The sequence below is a fragment of the Elgaria multicarinata genome, chromosome 6 (assembly GCF_023053635.1).
Source record: "Elgaria multicarinata webbii isolate HBS135686 ecotype San Diego chromosome 6, rElgMul1.1.pri, whole genome shotgun sequence".
NCBI classification, from domain to species: Eukaryota; Metazoa; Chordata; class Lepidosauria; order Squamata; family Anguidae; genus Elgaria; species Elgaria multicarinata.
Window position 1 is genome coordinate 991419 of NC_086176.1, and position 14330 is coordinate 1005748.

The 14330-nt window shown below is 41.7% G+C and overlaps 1 protein-coding gene across 3 annotated transcripts in view; it reads left to right on the forward strand.

Moving 5' to 3' along the window:
- Positions 1-14330, forward strand: part of ZSWIM8 (zinc finger SWIM-type containing 8) — a 108929-nt gene that overhangs the window by 21835 nt on the left and 72764 nt on the right. For all 3 annotated transcript variants that reach the window (XM_063128839.1, XM_063128838.1, XM_063128841.1), the window contains exons 2-5: positions 1987-2140; positions 4721-4815; positions 7866-8038; positions 11446-11553. In XM_063128839.1, coding sequence (XP_062984909.1) covers positions 1987-2140; positions 4721-4815; positions 7866-8038; positions 11446-11553 — 530 coding nt within the window. The remainder of the gene's footprint in view (positions 1-1986; positions 2141-4720; positions 4816-7865; positions 8039-11445; positions 11554-14330) is intronic.

A 14330-nucleotide genomic window follows, 5' to 3' on the forward strand; every position in this document is an offset into this window, starting at 1 on the left:
ATTCATTACAGATCAAGAACAAGAGTATGTGTCAGGCACTTTCAATTTTTGGTCAATATCCTGCTCTTCAAAGACCCAAAGTTTTTTCTTAAAATGTGTTTATATAAAATATACTGTTCACTCCCACAATCTCTCCACAATGCATCATATCATCAAAGTGACAGAGGAGTGGAAAAGGTTTAGTTTGGCTGTCTTGAACTCCTTTCAGATGAGATTAGTTCGCAACCCTATACTACTTGAGAGTAAACCCTAGCAAACTCAGTGGCACTGACTTCTGAGAAGACATGTACAGCATTCAAATGTTAACCAGCCTTCCCCAGCCTGGTGCTCTCTAGATGTTTTGCACTGCAACTCCCATGTTATGTGTTATGGGAAAGACAAAAATCTTTTTCATCATGCATAAAAGTATTAGGTGCTAGCTTTGCCTTTGATCTCATGCTGCTGAACACGTAAGAAAAATCCTCTATGTTAGACCCCCCAACACCATATTTCTGATATTCAATAAACAAAACCTGTGCCATGTGTTGAAAACTAATTTTGATGTCTGAAGAAATATCTGGGTTAAGTATTCAAGATTCATTCATTGTCGCGTCATTTGGGTTAAGACAGTCTACTTAAAGTGATGCACTTCTTTTGGAGTTCCTTGATGGATCACATATCTTAATGCTGGAAAAAACACCATACTTTAGAAGAGATGTGCGCAGAAACTAGATCTATCCTGATGTTTTGGACATCAACTCCCAGCATTCCTGATCACTGCCCATGCTGGTAGGGGCTTTTACAAGTTGAACTCTAAAACATCTGGAGATCTACATTCTGCCTGCCCTTGCTCTAGAACAGCCTTCCCAACCTGGTGCCTATCAGATGTGTTAGGTTGCAACTCTCAACATGAGGAGATGCTCTAAAACAGTGGTTCTCAACCTTCCTAATGCCGCGACCCTTTAATACAGTTCCTCATGTTGTGGTGACCCCCAACCATAAAATTATTTTCGTTCTTCTCTACACGATCCATTGTCATGGGATGGTTTGCTAATGAAAATAATACATAACAATAGCTTTAATAATACAAAAGATGATACCTGACATAGTTCAGTCAATACAGTTTCCTAAGACCATCAGAAATATGTGTTTTCCGATGGTCTTAGGCGACCCCTGTGAAAGGGTCATTCGACCCCCAAAGGGGTCCCGACCCACAGGTTGAGAACCGCTGCTCTAAAAGAGAGAAGTAGGTGGCCCTAAGTTGTTTGTCATCAGTTTTCCACAACCGCACAATCCCCTCTGCATGTCATATTCACCATCCTATCCTCACGCTTTATCTGCTTTGGGAGAATGAGAATTTCACTTTCATTTTCTGCATCCTTAGGGAGGGTGTGGCATTAAGGCTTTTGAGTTTTAACTCCCAATTTCCCTGTTTTTTGGTGTTTGGCTGAAAGCTATAGAGCCTTAACATTGTTTTGTAAACCGTAGATTTTTTGTTTAATGAATATGAACTCTGGATCCTCACTGATATGTGGTTAATAGTTTGTCCCTCAGCTTCTTTGCTTAAGATGTGTTTGGGGTTCTTTTGGGGGGGAGGGGAGCTCTGTCCATTTCCTCTTGAGGAGTTTTCCATACCTTGTGTTCTTTGAAAGTGTGTGATATTTTTGTCCTAACTCCTGACAGAAGATGGACCCTAATCCTGGAGAGGGTGGGTGAGGTGTGGCAGGTATGCTCTCTTGGTTGTGGTATTGGGAGAAGCCGCACTGGCTGAACCTTTTCTGTGGCAAGAGTTTATTATTCAGTGCAGTGTGGTTGGCAGCCCTGCACTTCTTAATTTACTGTATTGATGCTGGGTATGTTAACCTTAGTTTTCTGTATATTGCAATGATCTGTTTACATGTAAGGGAAAACTCCAGCAGCCCTTCTGCTTAGTGCTTAATTGATAATATGGCTACATACTTTTTGCATGATTCAACTTACTTGTTCTAATATTTCCTATTGTTCTAGATGGTCTGGTGATCCCATTGGTGGAGCTCTCTGCAAAACAAGTAGCATTTCACATTCCATTTGAAGTGGTGGAGAAAGTGTACCCACCAGTGCCTGAACAGCTGCAGCTTCGTATTGCCTTTTGGAGCTTTCCAGAGAATGAAGAGGATATCAGGTATTAGCCCCTTGGCAACACGGCTACTAGTTAACGAAGTTAATCCTTTTTATTTGGACTAACTAAAATGTCACAAAGTAGTGTACAAACCTCTGAGTTCCCCCAAACTTTTACTTTGCTTGAATGTTAAGCAAGAGAAAGATGTTTTTCAGCATGGTGAAAAATGCTAAGTCTGCACTTTGTAAGATGGAATGGAGGAGGTGTTGTGCTTACTTAACTAGGTTAAGGTTTTTGGGTGCAAAGCAGATGCAAGGTTGCATAACTAGTGACACTTGGGTCAGCTTGCTTTTCCACAGAAGAGTGAACAGTATAAATCTGTCCTTTGCCTTTGACAGATCATTCTGATAGTGGTTTAGGTTTACAGGATCCTTAATCTCTGCAGGGTGGAGGGTGTGTTTGGATAGTGAATCGGAAGAATGTTAGGATTCTAGCTCTTGAGTTTTCTTGGCACTTTTGCAGGCGATCCCCACCCCTTCCCCAGCCTAGTCAACCTTCGGAATGAGGTGGTTGACATGATCAGAGAAACGCTACTTTTTCTGTCATATTTGCATATGCTCAGAGCCAGTGGTCAGAAGGCTGTTATATCTTTGTGTTAAAGAGGAGAATTGGACTACTAAGCCCACTATGACCAGTTTGCAAGTCACTTTGTGAATAAAGTCACTTGCAAATGCTCATGTTTAAGTCATTGCAGTGAGGGCAGAAGTATTCGATGTAACTGTGGCACTTGCTTGTCCAGTTGTGTTGGACACTTTTCAGTTAGTGCAGGATAGTGACACAATGGTTGGAGGGGTGCGGACTACCATGTACGTGCATGTTCAATCCTTGTCCTTCCTGGATAATACAGGCTGTCAAATATAATGTCCAAATGTATGATGGGCTTGTATATGTCTCCATGCAGGAAATGGTGAACCTGACAAGTCAAAAAGAGGCAGTGGTGGGAAACTTATTAAAATGAACTTTTGATCCCATTATATTGAGTAATTTCTGGCCAGTTCCCAATACAATTCTGAACTGTATCTGGAGTCAGTAATGGAGTAGATGGGACTCAACAAACTGAAATTTAATTTAGGCAAGTCAGAGATGCTCGCAGTAGGTAGAACAGCTTGGAACAGAGATGCATCCTGTGCTGGATGCAGCAGTAGAGCACTGCCTTGGAAATGCAGGTTGTAGCCTAGGTATGCTCCTGGGCGTCTGGAGACAAAGGCCAGGTTCAGGAAATGGACCATTATTCAGCCCAGTCAGCTGAGCTCATTCCTGGAGGAGGCAGATCTGGCTTTGATTCCATCATGGGTGGGCTACAGCAATGTGCTGTATGTGGGGCTGCCTTTAAAAAGTGTCCAGAAACTTCAACTTGTTCAGAATGCCATGGCCAGTTTGGTGACTGGATCTGGGTATTGGGAGTATGTAAGTCCGTTGCTGAAGCAATTTGTTTTGGGGCCAAAATTAAAATATTGGCCATAACATTTAAAACCTTATATGGTTTGGGACTAGGATATCTGGAGGACTGTCTTCTTTCATTGCCTGCCTGTGTTTTGAAATCCATCAACAGGTGTGTGTGTGTAACCCACATCTGCTTGAAATGAGGGAGAAGGCATCTTCTATGGAGGCCTCTTGAATTCCCTGCCTTGGGAAGCTCACCTCACTCCTTCCTTTATAGTCACAGCATATTTGTTTGTTTTATTCTTGATCGTTTTATAGTATATATTCTGTTGGCCACTTTGAAATTTTTTTAAAAGGAAGATTTGTGGGTTTTTTTAAATGCATGTTGACATGTCTGGTTTTCACAGATGTCCAATCAATCACTTGTTGGAATAATCTTATCTCAGGAGATTGTAACAAATAAATTGACCAGTAGTGAATCCAACTTCTTGCAGACAAAGTGAACAGTACCCAGACTTGTGGTTTGGGAAGATTCTTGGGAAGATGTGCTTGGCCTAGAAGAACAGTAGTTGTCACTTTTTTGGAAACAAGGCCCACCTTTAACAACAATGTTAATACGGAACCTGTGGCCCACAGAACCTCTTTGGGTGCGTCCAGGGGCCAGGGCTTGGCCTCCAAGCACTGTTTGATCTGAGATTAGCAATAACAGCAAGGATCCTGTAGCATGCTGCTCCCCCTGCCAATTGCGTTTTGAGGGGTTAAGGTTTTGTTTTGTGTTAAGAGAAAGAAGCAGGCGGTGGGAAGGGGGCAGATGGATAGGCCTCATCTGGTTACTCTAGAGACAAAGGAATGTGAACTTGTACAGTTAAAAGAGTGAACCCAATTTTGCAGGTTGTAGTTCAGGGATGCAGAACTGGTTTGATTGTGCCCTGCCAGTCCCTCTGTGGGCTGTGTGATATCGGTGGGCAATGCCCACGACCTTCACCCTGCCCATTTTGACTCTTGTTTGTGCTTTCTCTTTCTTTCTTTTAACACAAAACTAAACAATACCCTAAACATCCCAAACCTAAACACAAAAAGGTAAAATGGTAAACGTAGGTTGGAGTGCAACCCATTCTCTGAAGGTAAGTGATTTGGTACACTTTGCCATTTGTCTTGGTTGAAGAATATTTTAACCCTAAAATGCCTTGCTTCTCCTAGGCTGTACTCCTGCTTGGCAAATGGCAGTGCGGATGAGTTCCAGAGAGGCGAGCAACTCTTCCGGATGAGGGCTGTTAAAGACCCATTGCAGATAGGTAGGATCTTTACATCTGACCACCTTACATTGGTATGTTCCAAGTCTTAGCTCAGATACAAAAAGAGCCTTGAAGCAGGGTTTGAATGAGAGGAATTTCTGAGTTGGGGTAGCATGGTGGGTTTCTATCCAGTTGTGCTGCCTTGATAGGAAGGACGTGGGTGAAGACTCCTTTACCCAGGTTTGTCCCTCAGCAATATAAAGGAGGGGATCTCCTGGATCCAGTTCTAGTTTGACAGAGTCTTAGCATCACTACTGGTGTCCGTTGGTGTTTTAGAGCTGTGAAGGAATTTTTGCTGTGACTACTTAATTGGTTCAAGCAGTTCCGGGTGTTTTTGCCTTCCTTGCAAAGAGGGCTGCCAGTATGACTTACACATTCATGGTATGGGCTCACCAGCACTTCCAGTGTTATTTATACTTCCCCCAATTTTATTACATCTTATAATTGTGGTATAACAGGCTCAATATTTGTATGCTTCTTACATGCTTGTCTATGCACTAACAATCATTTAGAATTCATATAGCTGTTTGAGCTTCCAAGCATACAGGCAAATCATGGTGTAGAGTTACTTGTTTACTCAGCACCCACATCTCTTGGTACTGTGCCCTTCAAAGGCTGGGACTGCTGTAAACCATGGCTTCTGAACAAGCATTATGCCAAACATGGCTAGTGTCTTTAGCCATGGTATCATATAAATGTCTGAATTGGCCACTGTTACAATGTGCCAATAAACGTTCAATATATTGTCTCAAAATTAGTTTATTCTACTTATCAGTAAAATGATTTGCCATTTTAGACCTTTTCCTATCATAGATTATGGTAGTATGCCCATCTTACTGTAGAACTTCTCTTGTCCTTTGGCAGTTGGTAATATAGCCCAGGTTCCTGCCTCTCTTTTCCTCTCCAGCTTTTAGATTCTGATGAAGGCATTGGTGTTTGCACAGGCTGTTATGTGCCATTTGATCTGAATTTCTGCTGCTGACATTAAATCTGTTTTTTCTTCTGCTGTTTTCTGTTTTGATGATGGATTGGTGTGCATTTTTATTGTATGTACTATATTTTATATTGGCTTTAACTATGCTGTGAGTTACCTCAGTTATTAATAGAGAAGTGGGAACAAATATTTTAAATAAGCATCAGTTATTCAAAATAATGTTTAGCCAGGTATCAGCTCTTTGTCCTTCTGAAGAGAGCAGTTCTTAAAGTCACAAAGTGAATTATCCTGCTTTCTCCTTGTTTGTCCTATGTGAAAGGCCTCTTTGGCATGATTCTTCACCATGGCATGGAGGACTTTCCAAGAGAATGTGCATTTCAGTGGATCTGGGATGGAAACAGCTTCGAGACAGAGCGTGGAGGGCCTCCGAGTTGTACTGAAGGCAGAGTGACCGTAGCAGGCAGCAGGGTTGCCATTCACATAGGAGCCTGAGCTACTTACTGGACTCCTGCCTAGTAGAAGCGCTCTTTGAAATGTGCTTCCCTTGCTGAAAAGTGCAGATGGAATGTCCTGTTTCAGATAGAATTTAGTTTGCTGTTCTGTAACCGTAGAAGGCAGTAGAAGGCAGTGTGCGGTGGGATTATGCTATGTGCAAATTCACGAAGATGAGGACAATTGACTGTTGCACTTGCAATTGATTGGAGTATCCAAACCTCTTATCCCCAGATTGGGCTGCTTTGCTCTTAATACTAAACCATGGTTTAGTTCTAAGGGCATGAGCTGGAATGAGCCTGAGTTTGCAGCATTCCCCTCTCCTCTTCCCCCATGCAGTCAGGAGAAGGACCTTCACTTTCAATGCAACTTGATTTTTCACTGAGACTGTTCACACGTAACAGCAGCAGATCATAAGTTGCTTAACCCAGAATTTCCCCCCCGCGCATATCAGGCACATCCTGCAGCCTATTTGAATATTCAACCCCGAATTGGGGGTTGCTATGTGACTTCTGAACCTGGTAAATCATGTGTTAAACAACCCGTAGTTAATCTAAGTGCTAATTGAATGTTAACTGTGTGTTGCTTAATCCACAATTAACCTATAGTGTCTGAACCCGGACACTGCGTTGCAGTCCCTTTTCAGCCCAATAGGGGCTGAATGTTAAAAATGGTCAAGGAACATGTCTACCATGTACCATGAAGTTGTTACGAGTTACAAACCAAGTATTGTGGTTTAAAACAAGCTCTGGTTAGTCTCTTAACAAGGGTCAGACAAAACTCAGGAATATCCAAAACAATCCAAAGGGGCGGAAAGAGACGAAGTCTCAAGATGTAAAACATATATAGTTTTATTCATTGAAGTAGCCCAACACATTTCAGCCCTGTACCATATATTTGGGCCCTTCTTCAGGGGCAAAACAAAAGAAGAAAAAGACAATAGAATTCATAAATAAGTATTTTTAAACAAAGAGTTTTAGTATAAAATTAAAGAAATAGCTTCCAGAGATCTCTATAAACTACTTTTTTTTTTTACATCTTGAGAGTTTGTCTCCTTTTTTCTAAACAAACCAGAACATTTTGAAGCTGGCTTTTTAAGAAACTAACCAGAGTTTGTTTTAAACCACAATCCCTCATTCATATGTGGGAGGAGGAGAGGAGTGTGGGAGTGTGCTTGGACTCGCTCCACCTCGTGCATGTGGTGGTAAGCTGTGATTTACCATTACATGCAGCCTAATGAATCTGTATATGATCATCAATTGATTAAAGAGGTATATAATGCAAAGGCTGTCAGTAGGAAGGAATTTAATGAAATCTCTATCCAATGGGGTTCCTCTAGTCTAGGTGCAAATCTATACAAGTGATTATTCATATTTAAAAGGTATTGTGGCCTGCTGTAATATGGTACTTGAGATTTTTGATTGAAACTAGGAGGATCTAGTGTTGTCGATAGTATTTATTTATTTATTTATTTATTTATTACATTTCTATACTGCCCAATAGCCGGAGCTCTCTAGTAGCAGTTGGAATAGTCCGTTAGTAATGATATGTTTGAGTTGTAATATATTTGTGTGTGTGTCATGCTTCAGTGTCAGACAATAACCTTTGCCCTGTTCTCCGATAGGTTTCCACCTGAGTGCCACAGTGGTACCTCCCCAAATGGTGCCTCCAAAAGGAGCATACAACGTTGCAGTGATGTTTGACAGATGCAGGATCACCTCATGCAGCTGTACTTGTGGAGCTGGAGCTAAATGGTGTGCCCATGTTGTAGCCCTCTGTCTTTTCCGGATACACAATGTAAGCTTTCAATTATGGTTGTCATTCTGTTTGCACAGATAACTGTAGAACCTAATCGTGGGTTAGCGTGTCATCTGAACCCAGTCTAAAAGTAGTAGTATTCCCATACTACCTTATCACCCTCAACTCTGGGGTCTTAAGATTATTAACAATTATACTTATACCACCTCTCAAAATGAATACAGTCAACCTCTTCATCTTCTTTTGCCATCTTCTGTTTCCTTGGTGTGAGAGAATGAGATAAACAGGAAATAGGAATGTTGGATCATGTTGTTGGGTTTTTTGGACCTTGGGTGGTTGTTGATACCAACAGCACAGCTTTCTTCTACATAGGATGCCTGGGTTGGGATGTGGGGGCACTATATTGCAGTGGTTCCACTCCTATTTCAATGGCTAATTCCAGAAGATAGTACTGGGGGATTATTGCTTTGCTTCATGGTAATTACATTACAGGGTTCCACCGGGCTCTGTTTTATCCCCCATGCTTTTCAACATGTACATCAGAGGCGGGTAACTTCATGCAGCTTGGGGGTTAGTTCCCCCTTGCCCTTGGACTCCCCTGTGGGTACACGCTTGTCACTGTAGCAGTATTGGCAAAAAAAAGGGGTGGTTTGCTGCCAACATTTGGTAGCGAAATGCTGCATAGGCTTACTAAGGACAAAATTAGCTTGAAAACAAGCTAATTTTTTAAAATAAACCTCTGTAATGGTTTGCCATCAAATTTTGCCATTTTTTTGGAGGGGGTGATGGGGGCCAATTTGTGGGTGGCTGAGCATCCAAATCCAGACCGCAGGTTGTACACTCCTGATCTGCATGAAACTGCTTGAAGAAGATATCTGGGGATGTGGGCTGAACTGTCACTAATATGCAGATGACACCAGCTCTGCTTCTTCTTTTAATCCAAGGGTGGGGAACTTGTGGCCCTTTAGAGGTTGGTGGACTACAACTTCCCTCAGGTTTCGCTAACATAGCCAATGGTAAGGGAAGTTGGAAGTTGGATGAACATCAGGAGAACCCCAAGTTGCCCATTCCTATCTTAATCCAATATAGGTGAGACAGTTGATCTTAGGCATCGTGGTAGACTGAATGAGTGGCCAATACCACTCAGCAGGATAGACAAGCCACCCATAAATAGTAACTTGTCCGGATTGAGTCAGTTGACTCAATCCAGACAAGACTAGACAAATTATTATCATGGTGGTTTGTCTATCCTGTTGAGTGGTGTTTTCCCAGTTCTGGGGAGTGTTGTGCTCTCTCTACAGGATGAAGTACATAGTTTAGAGGTGATCTTGGATCCATCCCTATCACTAGAGGCTCAGGTCATGTTAGTGGCTTGGAGCACCTTTTATCAGCATAGGCCAATACACCAACAATGACCCTACATGGAAGGGATAGCCTTGTGAGAACTATTTATACTAGGATAACCTCCAGTTTGGATTATTGCAATGTGGTATATATGGTGCTGTCCTTGAAAGCCATTTGGAAACTTTAGCTAGTCTAGGGGTTCTTAAATAATCTACTTGTGGGGTCACTTGAGAGTTATGCTGACTTTACTTTGGTGCAGAACTTTCCTGATTTGTGAACCGCCCAGAGCGCTCTGGCTATTGGGCGGTATAGAAATGTAATAAATAAATAAATAATAAATAAATTTAAAGAGCTTTTTTATTCTATAAAGCAGTGGTTCCCAATTGGTGGTCCGTGGACCCCAGGGGGTCCGCATAACCCACCCAGGGGGTCTGTGGCACCATTTACATATTAGCTCTGCAAGGTCTGCATTTTAATAAAAGAAAATGTGCCGTCTCCCATGCTCCGTTTGCTTTGACGGTGACATCATGCGCAAAAGCACCTGCGTGATTTAGCGACTAGCTTCAGAGATTACTTCCCTGCACCTAATCCTGAAAACTCATGGATAAGGAATCCTTTTGAATGTGGTGATGTACAACTAACAACTCTATCTGTGGACGAGCAAAATGCACTTGTTGACGTGACTTGTGATGGTTCATTGAAATCATTTTTCAAAGAATATAGACTGGACCAATTCTGGGTGAAGGTTTTTCCTGATTATAAGAAGTTAGGTGAAAAAGCATTGAAACATCTAGTTCCCGTTCGTTCCACATATCTTTGCAAACAAACATTTTTGACATTTTGTTGAAGAACAAGCATAGAAATCAGCTCAATGTTGATCCAGATTTGAGATTAAAAGTAGGAAATATTGAATGTGGAAGGGATTGTTTGGGACAACAAGAGGCATGATTTCTCCCATCACATTTAGGTTTAGTAGCTGTTAGACATGTCATAATTTGTTCAGTTGTAAACTAGACATTAGTAAAATCGTCTTTATCTTCCTAACTAAATCATTGTCATTTTTGCGTGGTAATATCACAAATTTTATGGTCTGTTTTTTAGTATACCTAAACTCCTTTGCTTATTAGGAGCTACCCCTTATTTTCTCCAAAAAATTGCTTCGCACAGGTAACTACCATAGATATAACTTTTTTTTTTCAAAAGTAGGGGGTCCATGGCTTGGCATTTGAAAAACAAGGGGTCCGTAGTACTTACCGTATTTCTTCGATTCTAAGATGCCATCGATTCTAAGACGCACCCCATTTTTAGAGCTGTTTATTTAGGGGAAAAAGTGTGTCTTAGAATCGAAGAAATACGGTAGCTAATTGGGAACCACTGCAAAAAAATAGACTTTAGTACAATAACTATGTAAGTTAGAATAAATAAAGGTAATGGTTTGTCTTTTGGAAAAATTAATTGTTGCACAGATCCATATAAATCTGTTTAGTTTAATAAATTTCAGAGAGCCAGTGTGGTATCGTAGTTACATTGTTGGACTAGGACTCAAGAGAGCTGAGTTCAAGTCCATACTCAGCTGTGAAGCTCACTGGTGACTTTGGGCCAGTCACCCACTTTCAGTCCAACCTACCACACAAGGAGGAGAAGGATCATGTGTGCTGCCTTTATCTCCTTGGAGGAAAAGGCAGGAACGAATAAATAAATAAATTGCTGGAAGTTGGAAAGTAATGGTTCAGTTTAGTGGCTTGTGAATTCCTTGACTCTGTTTGCAGATGCTGTTAGCATGCTAAGGCTGCAATTATGCACATGCTTATTTCATAGTGAGTCCGCCGCATTCCATGCATCTTCCTTCCAAGTAAACATACATGAAAGTGTCTCATTACAAAAAAGCCAAGAGTGCAAATGTGTATATTTTGACTGGGGCCTGTGGTTTTGTTCTGATTTTAAGAGACATCCTTCTCAAATGCTGCTTGCAATAAACTTGCTAGATCTGCTCCTGAAGTGCCTTTGTTTGCAGCTTTATATCACTTTCAGGTTTGTTATTGAGCAGTAATGCTCAGATTCTGTTACAGCAGTCTTCTGCATGTCCTGCCTTCTCTCTCTAGGCATCTGCAGTGTGCTTGCGAGCACCTGTCTCAGAATCCCTGTCTCGACTACAGAGAGATCAACTGCAGAAATTTGCACAGTATCTCATCAGTGAACTCCCCCAACAGGTAAACAGAGACAACACTGGGCACTGGAAGCCTTGCATTTGAAGAAATGTAACTGTTCCTTGAGGTTTGTTAGTGTGGCTACATTCACGTATCTCAACAATCCAGAGTTTAACAATCCATACCATGGGTTAGCGTTATGTATGAACCAGGCCGTTAAGTCTAAACACAATCCTGTTAAATGGACACTTAAGCAGCAATCCTGTGTATCCATGCATCCATTCATAGTCAAGCAACCAGGCATCCGATTCAGAGATCATCACATCAATACACCCACACACTCAGAATCACCCACTCCAAAACACATGCACATGCATCCGTTCACTCAAACAGTCAGGCATCCCATTCAGACATCAGTACACTCACACACTGCCAGCACGTGCACACACACGGTCAGGATCACCCACTCTAAAACACACGCACACACACTCAAACAACCACACTCAAACAACCAGGCACCCCATTCACCTGTACACACACACACACACACACACACACACACACTTAGTCTTACCACCTACTTGCTTCCTCTCAAGTCTTACCTCCTACTTGCTTCTTCTCTTGCTGCTTCTTCTCCTCCTTGCTTCTCCTCCTACTTCCTTCTTCTCTTCTCTTGCTTCTTCCTCCCAGCGCCAATCTGGGCCTTCTCCTTGGCCAGCGCGATTGCATCAGCCAATGAGAGGGCCAGATCGGCGCTGGGGACGGGTGCGCTAGAGGACACGTTTCTGGAAGTCCGGGAATGCATCCTTTACAGGCCTTTTCCCCAGTGAATTGGGGCCCTGCCCCAGAGAACCCCCATTTTTCCAGAGGTCTCCGGGGTTTTCCAGGTCATCTGGTCACCCTAATAAAATATTCTTCACTTGGTGCCTAATAGTCAACTAATTTAGAGGAGGGTGAACATTAAGGGGAAGGGGCGCCATTACCACAAAGGCTCTCTGAAAGTAGGGGGACATTTAGGTCTCCTTCAGATAGCCCAGTCCTAATTAGTTTAGGCCTAAAAGCTTAAAACCTGCACTTTGAATTGTCCTAATTGCCAGTGAAAATCTTTAAGTTATGTTTTGCTGTTGTATTTTAATGTTGTGATTTTACTAGCTAAAAGTGGGCTAGATGGAACAACTATTAGGTGGATTCACAGTTGGCTACAGAATCGGACTCAAAGAGTACTTATCAATGGAACCTTCTCAAACTGGGGAGAGGCAACAAGTGGGGTACCGCAGGACTCAGTCCTGGGCCCAGTGCTCTTCAACATTTTTATTAATGATTTGGACGAGGAGGTGCAGGGAACGCTGATCAAATTTGCAGATGACACAAAATTGGGTGGGATAGCTAATACCCTGGAAGATAGAAACAAACTTCAAAGTGATCTTGATAGGCTGGAGTGCTGGGCTGAAAACAACAGAATGAAATTTAATAGGGATAAATGCCAAGTTCTACATTTAGGAAATAGAAACCAAAGGCACAGTTACAAGATGGGGGATACTTGGCTCAGCAACACTACAAACGAGAAGGATCTTGGAATTGTTGTAGATCGCAAGCTGAATATGAACCAACAGTGCGATATGGCTGCAAGAAAGGCCAATGCTATTTTGGGCTGCATTAATAGAAGTATAGCTTCCAAATCACGTGAAGTACTGGTTCCTCTCTATTCGGCCCTGGTTAGGCCTCATCTAGAGTATTGTGTCCAGTTCTGGGCTCCACAATTCAAGAAGGACGCAGACAAGCTGGAGCGTGTTCAGAGGAGGGCAACCAGGATGATCAGGGGTCTGGAAACAAAGCCCTATGAAGAGAGACTGAAAGAACTGGGCATGTTTAGCCTGGAGAAGAGAAGATTGAGGGGAGACATGATAGCACTCTTCAAATACTTAAAAGGTTGTCACACAGAGGAGGGCCAGGATCTCTTCTCAATCCTCCCAGAGTGCAGGACACAGAATAACAGGCTCAAGTTAAAGGAAGCCAGATTCCAGCTGGACATCAGGAAAAACTTCCTGACTGTTAGAGCAGTGCGACAATGGAATCAGTTACCTAGGGAGGTTGTGGGCTCTCCCACACTAGAGGCCTTCAAGAGGCAGCTGGACAAGCATCTGGACAATGGATTCCTGCATTGAGCAGGGGGTTGGACTCGATGGCCTTGTAGGCCCCTTCCAACTCTGCTATTCTATGATTCTATGATTTTATGATACTTATTGTAAGCCACTTTGAGCATTATGCAAGTATTAGGGCAGGGTCTAGATCTTCTTAATAAATAAATATAAATATTGGCAAGATAAGAATATTCTAGAATTTCCAATTTATAGCCTAGCAACTGTGTTCTGAACCAGTTGAAGTTTCTTTAATTATCTGAGCTTTGAAATCTGCTCAGTTCTCAAATTATGATTTTTTACTCTTTCTAAACAAGAAACGTATTCTTTTATTACCGGTAATAATAGTTTATATATGAATATGGACTATTATTACCGGTAATACCAGCCATTGTGTCTGACTTATGTAATGAGCAAAGTTACCCATTTAATAAGTGCTGTACCATAGAGTTTTCTAAAAATAGTGAAAATAATAAATAAATTATTTATTCATTAAAACATTTATATAACGCCCTATATCACAAGGACTTTATATAAACTTTATCAAGTATATCCACATAAATAATACTCATACTCAATTTAGTTATAAGTTAACTTACTTTAGTTGGTTATGTTAATCAGGTTCTATGCATCATTATTTAAGGAAATAGATGAAATATCAGTGGGAAACATGATCAAAATCCATCCTTTTGTTAGTGATTT